General features: G+C 34.4%; 1 protein-coding gene across 1 annotated transcript in view; it reads right to left on the bottom strand.

Moving 5' to 3' along the window:
• Positions 1-20,320, bottom strand: part of LOC131802705 (nipped-B protein-like) — a gene marked incomplete at its 3' end in the record, with an annotated part of 84,608 nt that overhangs the window by 49,047 nt on the left and 15,241 nt on the right. The window contains 2 exon segments of the mRNA XM_059123126.1: positions 261-356; positions 359-408. Of these exon segments, the coding sequence (XP_058979109.1) occupies positions 261-356; positions 359-408 (146 nt within the window).

Below are 20,320 nucleotides of genomic sequence, written 5' to 3'. Positions count from 1 at the left end.
AAAGACAACAAACACCTCGAGCTCAATTTTAGTAAACTTACATTTGAAATAATTTTATATCACATTCTTACTAATGCTTGTATTTAGCGCGTTTAATTACTTATATTAGTGCGATTTCCAATGTAGATGTCTGTATATACATCTTAACGTAATTAGGCTACAGCTACAAATCTTAATTAACAAATCTTGTCTACACATTCCAACTGAAGTATTTTATATTGCATGTGATGGTAAAGAAATGCCAATTTTTAAAAACATACCTATTAAATATGATGCTTTAAAGTCAAAATAGCGCATTAGTATTCCGATTGTAAATAAACTGCGGCGAAACATAGGGGTATAAATATTTTCCAATATTGGTTATTTTGTATAATTTGGCTTCTGCTATAATCCAAAATTCTGTAAAACCTGCAAAGAAAAAAATATTAATTCTAGCGGAATTAAAATACATACATATGTGCATAGACTGGCATGACTTTTTGCCTATACTTGTAAATTATACTCAAATATGTAAAGAAGAATAGTGTATATTTGATTAATATAATTTATACCCTTAACCAGCGGGGATGTGAGTAAGAATAATAATAAATAGCTAAACAGTCTTTCATTTCAATGACATAACCGTTGAAAACTGTATATTACTAATTATTTCATCCTTGTAATATTAGTGGACAGATTTAAAACAAGACCCCTAACATAAGGCATATTAATGTCTAAATGATACAAATCTGATTCGATTTGAAGGATACTTGCAAAGCATCACCCGAGCTTTATTGTAAGCTGGCATACATATGTATGTACTAAAAAAGATATTGCTGTTTACCAATAAATATACTTCACATTGACCGAGCAAACCTTTGTCAAAATTCTTTGGGATAAAAAAAGGCTTTCACATGAAGAATTCATGTTGTATTTTATAATGTTAAAATAATATACTACATTATTAACATTAATAACGAAATGTACAAAATGAGAGAAATTATCTGCAAACACACTACTAATGTAAATAAATATACTAATTATAATAAACTTTAAATGTATTATATTTTGAAATAAATCAAATTTTGACAAATTTTTATTGATCAATTCTGACCTGAAGATAATATAAACAATATTATCATTGCCAGTAAGTATTGTATTTTCTCGAAGTATGAAACGAAATACAATAAAACTGGCACTTAAATAATGGGACTTGCTTTTTGTTTTTGAAATGTGCTTTGCTGGATGACGAAACATTGAAAACAAAACAGTACAATACCCATTGCAAATGCTTTAATTTTCGTTATGCCGAATATTGGGAGGTACTATTATACGGGGCTGCGGTAATACGTGGGTCTACGTGGTCGTCAAGAAAATTTCGACATTTCGTGCTTATGCTCATGATGCACGATTTTTTCGAAAATGTCCTGAATTCAATCTAACTAATTTGGGGACGACTACAAATTATTAGTACAGTTCACGGCTCGAATAGTTTAGTTGAAGTCGCAACTAATTACATCGTATATTTTACAACCGTTGATGACAGTCAATAGTGAATAAAGCCTTAACACCACAAAAACGAAACTTTAAAAAAAAATGTGGAGATTATGTTTTAAAGAAAGAAGACTTTTATGATACCATTATAAACCCAAGTACCCATATGTGTTTTTGTTTTTTTTTTTTTTTTTTTTTTGAATGCCTGATGTAAATCCAGACCAAAATAATGACACAAGCTCAATGGAAGAATGTTAGTTAATGAACAATCAACCAAATAATGAAAACCAGTAAGGAAAGGTCAAAAGTCGGGCGGGCCGACTATATGATACCCTGCACCACTATGCGTATTTAGTAGAGCTCCCGTAACAAAAAAAGTTTATTAAAGTGCCAAAATTCAGTCCATTTGGGCTGATATTAGCCATTTGGTGCACAATAAACCTGAAATATAGGAGCTATATCCAAATCTGAACCGATCTTGACACATATTTCTGACCTGTATCTAATGCGCACGTGAAGGTCTATCACCCCAAATCGGATGAAACATAGCTATATAACACCAAATCGAATGAAACATAGATATGGGAGCTAATGCTATATCTTAACCGATGTTCACCAAATTTGTAGTTCTTGCTTCTACGATGAACTCAGTCAGAAGTGCAAACACTCAGTCCATTTGGGCTGATATTAGTCATTTGTGCACAATACACCTGATATCGGATAAAATTAAATATGGGAACTGTATCCAACTCTGAACCGATTATGATAAAATTTGCCAGAGGTATTTCTGAACTGATCTGGTATCTGCTACCAAATATCTTCTTGTAGAGTACATATTACGCATGTGACTGATTTTCAAATTTGACCTACTTTCTTCTACATTGAATTCGGTCGGATGTGCCAAAATCTATATCTAACTTGAACCGATTCTCGCCAATTTGAATAGGGTTCGTCCTTGGGCCAAACAAATATTGTAAGGAATATTTCATCTCATCGGATAAAAAATGTTTTTCACAAAAATACATGGACAGACGGACATGTACAGGGTGAGATGAAAAACCTGCAACCAACCTCGGACTTCTGTCATTTCTAAGCCACTTGTCCGACAGCTGTTAAAATTATTCCAGTGTCAGCTCATTTTATTGTTTACAAGGGTACAAATGCGTTTTGATGAGAATTTTCCAAAAAAAAAGTTATTCTTGATGGAATTCAAGCGTGATAGTGAGATTTCTTTATATTTGGCTGGAAAACCACAAGTGGCTATCGTTAGAGCACTACAGCATTTAAATGTGAATAAATCGTTTATATCTCTACCATCGCTCGTTATCGTGATACTGGTAGCGTAGCCCGACGTCAAGGAAGTGGACGGAAGAAAACAGCAACATCAGCAGAAATGGTTCGAAAAGTAAAGAAACGACTTGATCAAAATCCCATGTAGAAACAGAAACTGAAATTTTAATGCCAATACCAAAATATTAATATTTAAGTCAATATTTCAAGCAATTATTTTCTTTGATGCAGCAGTTTGGTCCAAAATTGCAGATTGTCATTTAAAAAGTTACAAGTTTTACAAAACAATCTTCTTAAACTTCCAACAGGACTCAGCACCATCACATTACATATATATATATATATATATATATATATATATATATATATATATAGATTGTCATTTAAAAAGTTACAAGTTTTACAAAACAATCTTCTTAAACTTCCAACAGGACTCAGCACCATCACATTAACATATATATATATATATATATATATATATATATATATATATATATATATATATATATATATATATATAATATATATATATATATATATATAATATATATATAGATAATATATTAATTAATATATATATTAATGAAAGGTTACATAAGGAAAAGAACTTACAATGGAATTCTGCAAAAACATACAATTATTATGTGGAAGTGGGAGCTCTGGATGTAGGTGAGAAAAGACTTACCAAGCCGGATGAGCATTAGGAGCTCAAGCAGAGAAACACAAGAAGTGTAGGGAATAGCTAACAGCTATGGCAAGAGTCTGATCACAAACACGGATGACGTTTTCATTAAGGTAATGGAAATAGATTCTGACTATGATATTTGGGATGTTCTGCAGCAGCAATTTGAAGCAACTTCCAAAGACCGATTATTCAAAACGTGGACGAAACTATTTTCTTTTGAATGTAAACTAATAAACTTCTTATGCAGCTCTGTTTATTTCAAAGAAATTTCAATAAATCTGATGGTCGAGGTTGTATGGGAACAGCGGCCAAAAATACTATATGTGCAGATATCAATATGAATCTTTGGTTATGGTATAAAAATGAATTATGGAATAAAAATAAAAAATGTGACAAAATGGATATGGTCGGTGCATGTTTTGGCATGGCCCCCTTACAACGTACCTCCCGAATGAGAGTTATTTGCCCAACTCTTGTCACATTTCCACACCAGATTGTTCTGTTATTTGACATTTTACGTTCTGGAGAGTTAAAGAATAATCTTACTGAAAATTATTTGGAACGCCCCGCCTTCAGGTAGAGTCCCCCTGTAAAGGTACCTCCAAAAAAGAAGAATTTTTATGCAAATCAATTCCAAATTATATTATTTTCACATTTTTTGTGAACAAAATAAAATAACAATTTATTATCAGATTAAATCAAAGTTATTAATGGATATTTATAAATTTCAGTGTTATTCGAGTAAATCAAGTAGTGGTTTTAACAATATTTTTTATTGTTTGTTAACGTTCGCTGTCCCGTTATAAAAGTGTCAGAGCTCAGAAGAGGACGTTCAATAAGATCTGTATTTGTTGAAATACGAAAAAAAATACTTTCTGTGCAGATATCAATATGAATCTTTGGTTGTGGTATAAAAATGAATTATGGAATAAAATTAAAAAATGTGACAAAATGGATATGGTCGGTGCATGTTTTGGCATGGCCCCCTTACAACGTACCTCCCGAATGAGAGTTATTTGCCCAACTCTTGTCACATTTCCACACCAGATTGTTCTGTTATTTGACATTTTACGTTCTGAAGAGTTAAAGAATAATCTTACTGAAATTATTTGGAACGCCCCGCCTTCAGGTAGAGTCCCCCTGTAAGTTACCTCCAAAAAAGAAGAATTTTTATGCAAATCAATTCCAAATTATATTATTTTCACATTTTTGTAAACAAAATAAAATAACAATTTATTAAAGATTAAATCAAAGTTATTTATGGATATTTATAAATTTCAGTGTTATTCGAATAAATCAAGTAGAGGTTTTAATAATATTTTTTATTGTTTGTTATCGTTCGCTGTCCCGTTATAAAAGTGTCAGAGCTCAGAACAGGACGTTCAATAAGATCTGTATTTGTTGAAATACGAGAATGATGAATGAATGAATGATTTAGTCGAAACTTTTTTTATATCTTTGTTTCTAGACTCCCCGGCCTCCACAGATAATTCTCCAATCGATACCATGGTATATTTTATAATGTCGGGTGCTTATATTAAAATTGTATATACTGTGGGTAGAAGATAGTACTTTTTAGCAGTTTCCAGTGCAAAGGCATTAAGTTTTTCGAAGCTCACATTTTTGAAAAATCCTCTCACTGTATTCCCGCCTTTTTTGAAAATCCACTGCCTCATACTTTTGGCTTGCGTACAATTAAGCCCATTTCTTTTCGAATTTCAATCGCATTTTTTTCTTCTTTTTATTGGAATTGATTTTTTTCTTCTAAGTTTGACCTAATTTGCTATTTTTAATTTCTTGTCTGTAACAAAGAAAGTACTAAAAACAAAAAAAAAAAAAAAAAAAAAAAAAGAACGAAGGCGATAATCCAAATTCATAACTATCGGTTTGAACCTCTCTCTTTAGGCTTCAATATTATTCATTTCTTTTGGGCTTGTATTACATATATAGCATTTAACTGATGACGTCTGAGTCGAGACACTACATAATTTACCATCCATCATAGTAAGCTGTAACTTGTGATCAATGTGTAATATTTTATCTTCTCTGTTAATAGTTGTGGGAATTAATATTTTCTTTGAAGAACTTTTCTTCTCCAATGGATACAGCAATAAGACAAACAACATATAACGACAAAAACGTATTCTATGTCACTAGCACCATAAAACTGACAAAGTTGCAGCGAAGTTACTTCAGTATTTTAGGCATAAGATACACATCTGACAAAATCTGAGAATAAAATTAGCAATTTTAGAATCTTAGGACCATTACTAATAGCGTGAAAAAAATCACATTGGATGATTCAGGGAGGAAAACAATTAAAACTTTAACAGAAATCCAATTTTATTGTCAAAATTAATCTTAAAGGCGACTCAAAACTCACACATCTTCTATACAACTACTAAACACACAAATTACTTCAATAAAAAAGTCAATTCCTTGCTTTTCAATAATTATGCCAATATTTGTCATTTTGAAATGTATTTAATTTTGTAATACAGATCTATTTTCACACTACATTTGCACTGATCCCCCTGAAAAAATCAACTAACTACATTATCTCTTTTTTTATGCTATTCTCGAAGTGAGCCGTTAAAGTGAGCTATTATTATATGTTTTCTAAAAAGTTTACCCCTTTAGAGTTCGTGTGCAAACATTTTACAACAAATATCTGATTTTCATTTTTTGAATTTCGTCCACTGTGCAATGGCGAGAAAAGGTGAAACTTTGTGATGCATGGTATGTTCCTCGTTTGTCGCGAAAACTTTTTTCTGTATTGGCTGCACATGACAAAAACCCTCAGGTAAGGTTTATTCTACAATAAAGAGGGTAGCCGAATGTAAAATTATTCAGAGTTGATCTTTGCTCCGTGCCTGCAAATCAATGCGTATTCTTTTCGGCAGAAAATAATCTGCAATTGTATCATGAAAGATGGTGACATGTTAAGAAGAAACTGTAAAATGAGATGGGTATTCGAGCCAAGAACTATAATAAAATCTGTGAGACTTACAAAGCTCCGCATATTCCAAAAGCCAAGGGCACACGCTTAAAACCTTGCTCAGTGATAATGATGGTGAATTTAACAACGCCGAAGTGAAGAAAATTGCTGCAAAACATAGAGTAAGTCAAAGGTTTACTGCTCCATATACTCCTCAACAGAACGATGGCTCTGAATACAAAAATAATAATAAAAAGAAATTTATGAACTCGAATAAGAATGTTGAGTTTCCAAAGTCGCTATGTGTAGAATTTGTAATATCTGCCATATATATTTTAAACCGAACGGGAAAATCATCTGTAGAAGATAAAAGCCCTTCCGAGATTTGGTATGAAAAGAAACCAAGAAATAAATAACTCGAATTATCGGAACAAAATGCTATGTTCATATTTCTAGTCACGCCGGAAGAAGGTAGACAAAAACGCAGTAATGGTTTATCTTATGACGGCGAGAGATATCGTGTCCACATTATAGAGAAAAATATCATGGAAGTATCAGGAGATGTGATGTTTTCATAAGAAATTAGTGATTGCCCTAATGCAGGAATTGAAATAGACGCAATAGTAAAAAAAGAAAACGACGGTTATTCTAGTAATCTTAAAGATACACCGCAAAAGTGAAATATCAGTACGCATTCGTTTACATGACAATAAATCAGAGGATGTATAAGATTTTTACCCCCCAGAAAGAATTTAAGAAGAAGCGGTGCAAGATGCCGAACAGCAAGTAAAGAGCACCGAAACTGAAGATTCAATAAGCGACTTAAAAGATTTGAAGGTTTTGAAGAAATTCAAAATGGAAAACGTCTAAGAGAACATGATTTAAATTGACGCATGTGAATATAGCAATATATAACTGTTAAGAAATCGAATAATATCAAACTCTATTAGCGATGAGTTTGTAATGATGTCACATGATTTCGTTAATCAAAGAGAGGTTCAGAAGCTGTTGAAAGTGCTGAGATAATTAAATGGATGCAAGCAATTAAATCAGAGATAATTTCATGAATTGAACACAAAACATGGATACTCTCGAAACTACCAAAAGGAGCAAACGAATGCTGATAGAAGTATTGGAAAACATAAAGCAAGACTTGTAATATAAGGATTTAAACAAAAGGAAGGAATAGATGTCTATTATGCGCTCTGTCTAAAGCATTGCTGCAACTGAAGGACTACATTTGTCATAACTCAATGTATCGACAGCATTTTTATATGCTGAACTTTAAGAAATTACGGTACAAACAGCTAAATAAGGAGAATAAGGTGGGTGGTCAAGCAACTCGTACTTTAATTCGTTGAATTATAGCCATTGTTAAAACACTCTTGTGCGCTGGTGCGTTGTCTCAATGAAAAAAATATTTTTTTTGTGTTGCATGGCAGGACGTTTTTTTTTTCGAATTTGTACATTTAATTGATCCAAAGGTTGCAATAGTACTCTGAATTTATTGTTTTACTCTTTTGCAGATATCAATAAAATACCTTTGAAGTCCCAAAAACCCGTTGCCATAACCTTACTAGCCATTGAATTTTTTCTTCTTTGGGGTACTTCCTCCAGCTTTAGTCCATTCTTTGGATTGTTCTTTTGTCTCTAGAGTATAGTGGTGGATCCATGTCCTATCAACAGTTATGAAACGACGCTTAAAACCCATTTTATTTCGCTTACAACGATCCAAACAAGCTTGTTCATTCTTATGCTTTTTTGATCGACTGTTAACGAATGCGGCACCCATCTTGCAGCAAGCTTTTTCATCTGTAGTTCTTCATTTGAGATACCTATGATTTTAGCAATTTCACGCACTTTTACTCGTCGATCTTTTAATACCATATCATGCACTAAGGCTACAATTTCTGTTGTTGTTGCTGTTTTTGGACGTCCCCTACATGGTTCATTTTCAATGCTTGTACGACCACGTTTAAATTCAGCAACCCAATTTTGTACAGTTGCATATGAAGGAGCTCTTTCACTTAACACATTCACCATATCATTATGAATTTCTTGTCCCGATAAACCTTTTTATGTAAATATTTAATGAAGCAAGCAGTTCTAATTTTTCCATTAAAAAAAATGCGGATGCTGAACTTTATGAAATTATGGTACAAACAGGGTTTGTCGTTTAAAACGAAAGGTTTATGGTTTGAAGCAAACACTCAGTTGCTGGAGACAAAAGAACAATCCAAACAATGGACTAAAGCTGGAGAAAGTGCCCCAAAGAAGAAAAAATTCAATAGGCTAGTAAGGTTATGGCAACGGGTTTTTTGGGACTTCAAAAGTATTTTATTGATATCTGCAAAAGAGTAAAATAATAAATTGAGAGTACTATTGCAACCTTTTGGATCAATTAAAAACGTCCTGCCTTGCAATACAAAAGAATAATTTTTTCATTAACACAACGCATCAGCGCACAAGAGTGTTTTAACAATGGCTTTAAATCAACGAATTAAAGTACGAGTTGCTTGACCACCCACCTTATTCTCCTTATTTAGCTCCCAGTGACTTTTACTTATTCCCAAATCTAAAAAATGCCTTGCTGGCAAGCGATATACTTCAAATGAAGATGCAATTACTGTTGTAAACAACTATATTGAAAACCTTTAGGGAAACTATTTCAATCAAAGGATAGAATTGCTAGAAAAGCGTTGGACTAAGTGAATTGAAGTTTCAGGAGATTATATTGAAAAATAAAAACATTTTTGAAAAACTAACTATTCTCATTCATAGATAGGCTAAGAAGTTTCCGAACAGCCCTCTTATACGTACTCTCAGAAGGAAATAAAATATCAAAATTATGAGGAACTTGTTTCTCGTATAATATATTTCCCCAACAGTTGGCTCTACAACAAAACCATGATTGGTGACGACTATGAAAATACCCTCCTAAAATAAATTTTTCATATATACATAACTAGCTGACCCGGTCCGCGTTGCCAGCCCGTAGTTTTAGTCTTTAATGCATAGTATTTAAAGCATAATTATTTTCAGCCAGAGGTTTTAATTTGAGAGTTTAAAACCTAAAAATATAGATCATATGTACTTAAATTAACTGTTTTTTAATAGCCCTCTACCCCCAAATTAGCCTAAAAAACACATTTTAAGCCAAATCGATTCGATAATATAATCAAAAAATTTCCGCGAAGAGGTCTTCTACCCCCTTAGAATATAAGATGCCAAATAAGGGTAAAATCAATTGAAAAATGGGACCAAGTCGCTGGAAATAGCGGAAATCATCGGATGCCTTCATATAAGGGTTATACCAAAGCATGGTCCTATTCTTATAATTATTTGAAAGAATGTGTTGTTCTTCCCAAAACCTCAAATTACCAACATTTGAGGAATTTGAAAGGGGCTACATCATTTGAGGGACTATATCAATTTAGACCGACCTGAAACATATTTGTACAACTGATTCTTCATGACACCCTGGACTATATCAAATTTAAAACTCTATTGTAACTTTTGTGAAGTATAGAGCAAAACATTTGAGGCCTTTAAAAGTACGTTGTGATTATTAATGTTTTGATGCTTTGAAAAGTATTTTTAGTCAAAATTGAAAATTTTGGTTTGTCAACCATATAACGGCATGTATAGAAAATATGCAAACTTTTCGATTTTTTCGGTTTTTTTTTTCAAATAAGAATTTTAAATTCCAAAAGGTATTTTGAAACAGTTCTACACAAAACTCCATATCAAAATATAAAAGTCAATTTTTTCAGTTCCACGATTTTTATAGAGGCTTTTCTCAACGTTTTCTTTCATGAAAACGTTTCTACTGTAATTACAAATAACCAAAAGAAAATTTGAGTCAGATCGGCCCAGCCGTTCTTAACTAATGTGTTACTATACTTTTTTAAATTCTTACAGATTTAAAGAAGTAGGTGTGGGCAGTTCCTCTGGCCCCAAATATATACCTAAGGTTGGAGGGAGAGTCAAGATTAAGTTATATACTAACTGTGGAACAGATATCTTCATGATTTTGGCAAATATTAGGATTTCAGGTAAATTAAAAAAGGGCGTAAAATTGGGCGTGGTCACTTTTTCTTTGAATAAAAACAAAACTCGGGGTAGAACTAATATTTAAAAAAAATTATTCATATCCATATATATAGATTAAAAAGTAGACGTGGTCAATTCCCCAGCGGTCAAATAAATACCTAGGACTGGATGGAAGGTCAACAGTATCTCATATAATAATTTTCAAGCCGTAATTTTAGTCTTTAATGCTTATTATATCCTCCACCTTGGAAAGAAGGGTATATTAACTTTTTCATTACGTTTGTAACATCCCTAAATGTTCGTCATAGACCCCATACATATATATATTCACAATCAGCATAAAATTCTAAGTCGATTTGTACGTCTGTATGCCTGTTTGTTTAAATTACGATACAGCCCACATTATTTGACGTATAGCATCAACATTTAGCAGAACAATTTGTATTGTGTATAGGATGGTTGGTATTGAAAATGAGATCTATCGGTCCACGTTTTTGGTATAGTCCCCATATAACGGGGAAATTCGAAATTCGGTATTTTGATGATTTTTGCCACATTTCTTCTATATTTTTCTTCTATTTCTTCTATATATTGATAATTCTAGTCACATTTACGCACATAACTGTTTTAAATTTGGTATTTTAGAAGGTTTGATAGATTACAATCCTTGAAGTATAAAATTGTCCACAGAGGTTCCCGTTTTCGTATGGCCCATATAACGGCCTCATTCACTTTATGGTTTTTTGATAAGTTAACTGCATTATCCAAACAGTCTTACTGGTATATGAAGTTTAAAGTGAAACACGCTTGAATTCTGATACTTTTATATAAAAATATTTTCTTTACCCTAAGGCGGATGATAATAATAGTTCTGCCCGGCCGAACTTATTTTTTTACTTGTTTTTAAAGTTAAACAAATTTCCGGTTCCTTAAATAATATGATGGTTATACAAAACGTGATCAGTTTTTGCAAGGATGGTTTCTTCCCAAATTACCAACATTTGCCGAAATTAGTAAGAAAATATGGTTAAAATGTAAGATATACTTGAAATCGGGTTGAATCCTCATCCTGGGGTTACGACCCATATTTTGAACTGCAAAAGCGATTTAAGGTATCGTGAAAGTTTAGGAAGAATTTCTGAAAGAGTAGAAACCCTTTTCCCTCTGCTTTTTTGCGCTTTTATATTCGGCATTTCACCGATTGCAGTCCAAATGAATTTTGCATATTGAGTTCTCATTGGACGGATTATTGTCATGTGAAAGAAGTAGGTAGGTGCACGTTTTGAAATGAGCCCCATAACGTTTTGTCGTTTATTTTTTGTATGTTTAAATGTGTTCGCATCTTCCAGCTGAAACACGATGTAGATCCTGGAGTTGAAAGCTAAATGCCAATTTCAGACATGAAAGATCGCCATTTAACATCGTATGGCGTACTATTTCTTTTTGATGTTATTTATTCAGAATTCAAAACAATAAACACTTCTGTATAGTTTTTAAATTGTAAAAATTTCACGCCCAAAAGATTTTTTCTTTTTTATTTTTATTGGCATATTTTACAATTTTTTTTGCCAAGATTCCATTCCAAAATTGTATGAATTGTGAAAATCCTTCAAAACGTTCTTGAGTTATAAGCATAGTAACTAATAAACACAAATTAAAAAAAAAAAATATTCAACTTGTTCGCTGTTTTTTTTACAGCGAATGTTTAAAGGTCCTTACGAAGTTTGGTCTTTACTATTATTTTTCCCCGATTTTGAAATGCAGTAGCCTTTTTTTTTTTTTGTTTTTTTTAGCAGCTTGGAAAAATTAATTATCTTTTAACATTGGTTTGACCACGTTAAATTATTTTGACAGCATCTATTCAGGTCCGCAACTCCATAATTGTCGTCGCTTTATACTACCCAAAAAGACTACACATAATATTAAAGTTCAAAAAAAAAAAAAAAACACTACAAATGTACATTCCAAAATAGTAAGTCAAAATGGAAAAAATCATGCAAAATAATACATTACTAATGTACACTTCAAAAGTCAAAATGAAAATTTTCAAAATTCACAATTTTACGCGATTTTTTTTATTTTATCCTTTTCTGCCAAGAGACAATTTCGAATTTGTGTGAATCGTTAAAATCAGATCAGCGGTTCTTGAGTTATAAGCGTAGCAACTAACACAATCTTATTTTATATATTTAGATAGATTAGAAGTATGCGTTGTCAGTTCTTCAGACCCCAAATAGATCCCTAGGGTTGGAGGGAAAGTCAACAGTATCTCGTATAATAATTTTCAAACCGATATCTTCATTATCTGGCAAATATAAGATTTTAGATACATCAAGAGAGTGGGCGTAAAAGTATGCGTGGTCAATATTTTTTTCTTTAAAAACCTAGCTCAGGGTATGACGAACGTTTGTACAAACAATTATGCAAATCGGTCCAGCCGTTTTCAACTCATTCCGTTACCAACAAACAACAATTGATTTTTATATATATATATATAAAATATATATATATATATATATATATATATATATATATATATATATATATATATATATATATATATATATATATATAGATTTTTACTTCTTTTAGATATACATCGTTTTTTACCCTATCCTATAATAGCATGAATATCAATGCAACCAATTCTCGTATAAATCTTGACTCAAATGTTTTTGTCATACTGCTGTGTTTGTTCTCCTCTCAATCGGGTTCTCTCTCAAAGTCCAGTCTCAAAAAGGGTTGGGTCCACAACGAGACTGGAGTTAGGTGAGTAGGTTTGGCTGGATAGTGAAATAGGTGCAGCGTGTCATGTGGACCTGTGCAACAAGCTGGGCAGATGTTCTGGCATCGCTGTCGATCCGGGCCAATAGGAATTGAGGCGGCTGCACCATCCGGATGTTAACTGGACCAAAACTACTCGGGTTTGTCGAGGCAGCTCTCGCTCATCAGCTGTGATGAGAGGGGGTGGTCTCCTAGTACAGTATTCACTCTATGTACTTCCACGACTTCTGAGACCGCGTTAGAGTGAATACTATTCAGTCCCGCCTGATAGACCTGTCGATCTAGAGGCTCTCTCTTATACATCTGTACCTCTATCTCTAGATCATGAAGGTCTTTTCTTACGTGCCAGGGCGGAGGTTGCCTATCTATTATTATGCTATCGCAACGGTAACACCTTCGCAGGTGTCATGAGGAGTCACCCTTTTGCGGTTCTAAGGCCGGCATTCTGGCAAGACTGAATATTTTTCCACTGCGTAGCACTAACATTGGCTGACCATACCGGAGCCGCATAGCAAAGACCTAAAATGGTAAAGACTAGACAAAATGCATTTTGAGCAAATGGTTTGTGTCTATACTATCCAGATAACAGCTCGTGACAGGACCATGTTAATATAAAAAACCCATTTATAGAAATATAAGACAAACAAAAATTTGAAAAATCCAAAAATTGGGTTTCAAAATTTTACTCCATAGACTTTCACACATTGCCTAAGCGGTTTTAATCGCTTGACATTGCTATGTTGTTACGATATCATAACAACAGAGGTATTTTCACAGGGTTGCCATATCTTGACTCTGTCTTGTCCCATCTTTACACTTCTATGTCTTTGCGCATAGTTTACCACAGGCCGGCCTATCGCGTTGTAAGAGGTCAACAAGGTTTCTGTAAACGACAAGAAAAATACAACAGAATGGTTTGGCTGTAGAATCAATTCTCGATCCGGCTCGAGTGACCAATGCAGAAAGTGAGAAAAGAAACACGACCACTTCGTTTGGGTGTAATTTCAATTTTAGTTTTTATTTAAAAATATGTTCCTTAAGTACTACTGAAACCTAATGACAGCCACGCAATTATTCTTATATATTCTAATATTGAATGGAGAACATTGCTGGGCTGCTTGTCATTTCATTCAAGTTGTCTTGTACATATTCTGAGCGTACATATACTGTGCGTGTGGTGGGACATAACCGAATTGCGGCTGGAAATATGCAATTTTAGAATATTTATTGTTTATTGTTAGATTTATTTATATTTATAAAAATATGTACAAATTATTTTGTACAGTTTCCTTATCAGCTCCCCATGTGCTGCCGGCCAGAGATTAGAGGACCTTGTTCCTACTTCTAATCTTATCGCAGATAGCTGTGGTAAGCGCTGACGACTTGAATGGGCTATCGAATTTGACCCCTAAGACCTTGGGATACTTGATGTTCTGAATTACAACACCATACTGCTCGCAGTGAAAAACGGGGTTGATCAACAAGGTAAGCGTTTAACCGATCGCAAATGTCATCTATGATGGGTGCAGACGCCACGATCGTACAATCATCTGCGTACGTTATTTTTTCTATGCCGCCTGAAGGCGTATAATGACAGAAAGGTAGAGGTTAAACAGTTCCGGAGATACCACCCCACCTTTGGAAACTTCCTGTTTCACTCCACGGATGTTCGACTTCTTGTTTCTGAATTCCACGTAGAACTGGCGTCCATACATGTTATTTACTATCCAACGTTTCAAACTTGGCCGGGCATGATTGATCAAAAGCTGTCGCACTGTCTGTTCTGGTTGAGTCCTCTGCTGACATGTGTGGAAATGGCGTGTAAAGCTGTTGATGTGCTATGCAATTTCTGGAATCCATGTTGATGATCAGCTACTGGGAAACACTCTCTTATGCTGGGGAGGAGTAAAGCCTCAAGCGTCTTGGCTACTGGTTACAAAAGTGATATCGGCCTGTATGAATCACTTTTGCTGGCATCCTTGCCTGGCTTCAATAGCAGGACCATTTTCCAGGCATCGGGAACTATAAGAGTGGCTAACGAAAGGGTGAGGAGTTTGGTGAAATACTCAACTCCTGGTTCATCTAGTTGCTTCAACATCACCATAGATATTCCGCCAGGACCAAGCGCTTTGGATAACTTTGCGCTTCTGATGACATGTGTTTCATCTTCCAACGTAAATTGTGGTGGTGCCTCCTGACTGGAAGAGATCGTACACGGCGTAGGATTCTTCTCTTAGTCCTGTCACTCTGGGAGTGGTCTATGAATTGCCGGTTGAAAAAACGCGCGCACCTCATCGGATCTGTCACTTCTGCGCCGTTAAATGAGACAGATGTCCAATCATCCTTTTTCCAGGGTTCGAGAGCGACTTAACCGTTGTCCACAATTTACACGTTCCGGTACTGATGTTGCAATGCTTCAAATGTTCTAGCCACTTTTTGGGCTTATGCTCACCGACTAACGTGTTTTCCTCCAGAGTAAGTTCCCTCTGGGGTTATCAGGGTTAGTACGGCGAAGCTCATTTCCTAATCCCGATGTCTCTGCTGAGAAATTTGGTCTTATTTCAATTATTCGACCAGCAGGTACATAGCGAGCGGCTGCAGCTTTGATGATGTCCCGGAAACACCTATCTGCTACCTTCCATTAGAAGGGTTGGGCAGTTCTCTGAAACGGCGATTGGTATATTCTCTGAATTCTTGCCAGTTGGCTTCCCCATGGTTAAGGAAAGTTCGGCGTCCAGAGTCTATGAAGTGGCGTGATCTGTCGATGGCGACAATAATAGGTAGGTGGTCTGAGCCTAAAGAAATTAATGTTTGCCACGATACGTCACTCGTCAGAACTGAAGACACGATAGTTATTTCCGGCGAACTCCTTATTCTGGTGGGCGCGTCCTCATTCACTGTGCAAAACGTGGAGCTATCGATATGCTCATCAGCCAACGCTATGACGCTCTGGTCATTACCTAGAACGGAATACCATAGTTCATGATAGGCATTGAAATTCCCTAGCACCAGACGGTTATTGCCCAACATTCACTTCTGTTATGATATTGAAAATATAACGTGAGACACAGCTATTTAATCGGCGGAATACACACGTTAAGCACCTCTACCTCGGCGGTTCCGCTACCCCCGTACATTCCATGTACGGGTCAATAGAGTCAATCTCAGGCGACATAGGTCTGTACTGGACATAGTGATGCAATATGAACGCTTATCCTCCACCTCTGATGCGATCGTTTCTCAGTACGTTGTATACATCAAAACTTTGAAGCCTGCAGGTGGTACTCAGATTCGTTTCCTGGATCGGTGCGACCTTGATGTTCTTCCGACTCATGAAGCTTACGATTTCGTTGATCTTACCTCGGAAATCATCACAGTTGAATTGGAGAAACGATGCACTATCTCAAACTTGAACAGCAATGTGTTTCGTCAACTGCTACACGACTCGCTGTTGTGGAGATTGCGGGGGAGCCGCATACTTCGACGACGAAGATGGAGAACCAATGGTGTCGTCCCTACTGCTATAATCCTGTATCCAGTTTAAGCCGGAGCAATTCTTCCAATCAATCCGGTACATAGAACCGGCCGCCGTGGGATTGGATAGAAGTAGTAGTAACCATGGGTGTAAGAAGGTGGGAAATATTATTTTAATTATAACTACACCTCCGACAACGCTTCAAAATATATTAAATTATCTAAGCAAATATAAAAAATTTATTATCTGAAGCATTAAATAATTCTGTAATTTTATTAGAGACTAGCTGAACCCGGTGCGCTTCGCTAACCCTTTTGATTGTATATGCATTGAAAATTTTATATACGAACTAGCTGGCCCGGTCCGCGTTGCCGGCCCGTACTTTTAGTCTTTAAAGCATAATAAATCACAGATCTGACTTATGTAGGCGGCACAATTTTGATTATAAGTAATGACTTGATTATGAGTAATGACTCCATGACTAAATATAAATTAATATTCATGGCAAAAATTATAATTACCGTCGGTTTTAGATATTTTGAATACCCTGATCTTATTTTTCAGCTATAGGCTTTAATTTGAGTGTTAAATATCTATATGATAAAGAACATCTATAATAGCCCCATGTGAAAATTCAGCTCAATTTTTGATGTTGTAAAAAGCATTCAAATGAGCTATAATTTGAAACTTGTATTTCCAACGTTTAAAATCCCGTACTGCGTGGTATTCAGTTTTGTCCACCTCATACTTGAAGGCAGAATTTTGTCAGAATAGCCAAAAAATTACTCTTTTGCTCCGATTACCGTAAGATTGTTTGTCATTTAAATTTTGCGGTGGAGATCCAATAAAGTTGCTTTATAATTTCGTATTTTTTTTCATGTTTCTGCCACAATTTCCGACTGAATGAGTCCCAGATTGACATTTCGGAGTTTATTTCATACCAAAACGTGATAATTTTTTGCAAAGATGGTTTCTTCTTAAATTATCAACATAAGCTAAAATTAGTACGAAAAATATGGTTAAAATGTAGAATATACTTGAAATCGGGTTGTTCCGTTATCAGGGGTTATGATCCATATCATGACCTGGCAAAGCGATTAATGGTATCTTGAATGTTTAGGTAGACTTTCTATTTTGCGTTCTTTATAGTCGGTATTTGACTATTGGTTCGCTGATTTTTTTGCGGCAAATTTTTAAAGGTCCTTACGAAGTTTGTCGGTAGAATGTACTATTATTTTGAAATTCGATTCCATTGAAAAATTTTCGATTTTTCCCGATCTTAGAATTTTATTGGGTATTACGAATAAATACATAAAATCTATAAATAACAGTTTTATCCGTTGTGGCTTTATACTACCCAAAAAAAAAACCTACACATCATATTAGAATTCCAAAAAAAAACACTACAAATGTACATTCGAAAATAGTAAGTCAAAATGGAAAAAAAATATGCAATATAAAACATTACTATTGTACATTTTAAAAGTCAAAATGAAAATGTTCAAATTTCACATTTTTACGCGATTTTTTTGGATTTTATTTTTTTTTGCCAAGAGGCAATTCCAAATTTGTCTAAATCGTTAAAATCACACCGGCGGTCTTTATGTTATAACACAACTTTCTTTTACATATAGAGAGATAGATTTAAAAGTAGGCGCGTTCCTCAGCCCCTAAATAAGTACTTAGGGTTGGATGGAAAGCCAACAGCATCTTGTGTAATAATTCTCAAACCGATATCTTCACTATTTTGGCAAATATAAAGATTTTAGGTAAATCGTAATAGTGTAATAGTTGCCGGCCCGTAATTTTAGTCTTTAATGCTTATTATATCCCCCACCTTGGAAAGGAAGGTATATTAACTTTTTCATTCCGTTTGTAACATCCCTAAATATTCGTCATAGACTCCGTCTGTATGTCTGTTTATTTAAATTACGATACAGCCCACATTATTTGACGTAGAGCTTCAAAATTTAGCAGAACAATTTGTACTGTGTATAGGATGGTTGGTATTGAAAATGGTCCACGTTTTGGTATAGTCCCCATATAACGGTACCTCTCGAAATTCGTTATTTTGACGATTTTTGTCACATTTCTCCTCGGATTTGTCCGCGTTGCCGGCCCGTAGTTTTAGTCTTTAATGCAAATTTAGCATAGCATAATATTTCACAAATCTAGCTCATAAAGGTGAACAAATTTTAATATAAATATTGATTCGACTAATCAAAATAATTTCTGAATAGTCAAAGTTAATTACGCTTTTACACCCATTACCATAGCACCTCAAATTGCGCATTAGAGTCCCCAAAAAGTCTATGTTCTTGTTCATAGTAAAATTCAATGACGATTAAACAATACCCGCGTTGTTGTCCGCCAATCGGTAAACATCACTATAGATCGGCGGGCCTGGGGACTACATGGGGACTGTACCAAAATATTTAAGTATGTTGACATTTTTCTGTAAGACGGTTCTCTACTCACAAAGTAGCCTAAATACAGCAAATAATGGCCAAATCAGTTGAAAAACGTGGCCAAGACCACGGTCATAGCTGAAATCAGGGATACATTTATATAAGGGTTATACCAAAACGTGGCCCAACCAATATTCTCTTGGGGGTTACAAATTCAATAGAAAACAAAATTATCTTTTCTGACCACCAATTAGATGTGAAAGTGGACTTGGAGATACTCCAATGTGGGGACTTTAATGAATATGATCAAGACCAAAATGGGCCCTACTCTGAAAATTTCAAACTTTATGCGAAGAGGTTTTCTACCTCCTTAGAAACAAATATGCCAAATAATGTCCAAAATATTAAAAAAGTGACCAAGACACCAAAAAAACTTAAATCATACGATGGTTATATAAATATGAAATCGGGTTGTACCCTTATCCGTGAGTTATGATCGATATCATGACCTGCAAAAGCGATTAAAGGTATCTCGAATGTTTGGGAAGAGTTTCTGGAAGGATAGAAATTCTTTTCTTACTAAGAGTCCCATTCGCTCTACTATTTTCCACCCTTTATATTTGGTATTTTTCTGATTGTACATTGGACGGATTATTGTGACAGGAAAGAAGTAGTTCCACGCTTTGAAATGAGCCCCATTAGGGTTTTTCGGTAATTTTCGTTTGTTCAAATGTGTTCGCATCTTTCAGCTGAACCACGATGTCGGCCCTGGAGGTAGATGTCAGTTAACATCGTATTTCCCACTTATTTAAATTTTTGGTGAAAATTCGTATATAGTGAAAAATTATTCTTTATTTTGTTCACAAAAAATTTACTGAATTCAATTAGATAATACAAATTGAAAAAAAAAATTGACAAAAAAAGAATAACACATTGAAAAAATCTTCAACTTGTTCGCTGATTTTTTACAAAAAAAGTTTAAAGATCCTTATATAGTTTGTCAATAGAATGTACTTCTATTTTAAAATTCGATTCCATTAAATTATTTCGACATCATCTATTCCGTTTCGCCACTACATAATTCGGTACTACACTTCCATGTAACTCGCCATCAATTTCATTTCTCAAGAAATCAAGTCAATTAAATAAATTGGTATTAATATTTGAATTCAAAAAAAAAAAAAAAAATAAATAAATAGATAAATAGTAACTAA

Source organism: Musca domestica, unplaced genomic scaffold (assembly GCF_030504385.1).
Source record: "Musca domestica strain aabys unplaced genomic scaffold, Musca_domestica.polishedcontigs.V.1.1 224, whole genome shotgun sequence".
In the NCBI taxonomy this organism is placed as follows: Eukaryota; Metazoa; Arthropoda; class Insecta; order Diptera; family Muscidae; genus Musca; species Musca domestica.
This window is presented reverse-complemented; position numbering and strand designations above follow the sequence as displayed.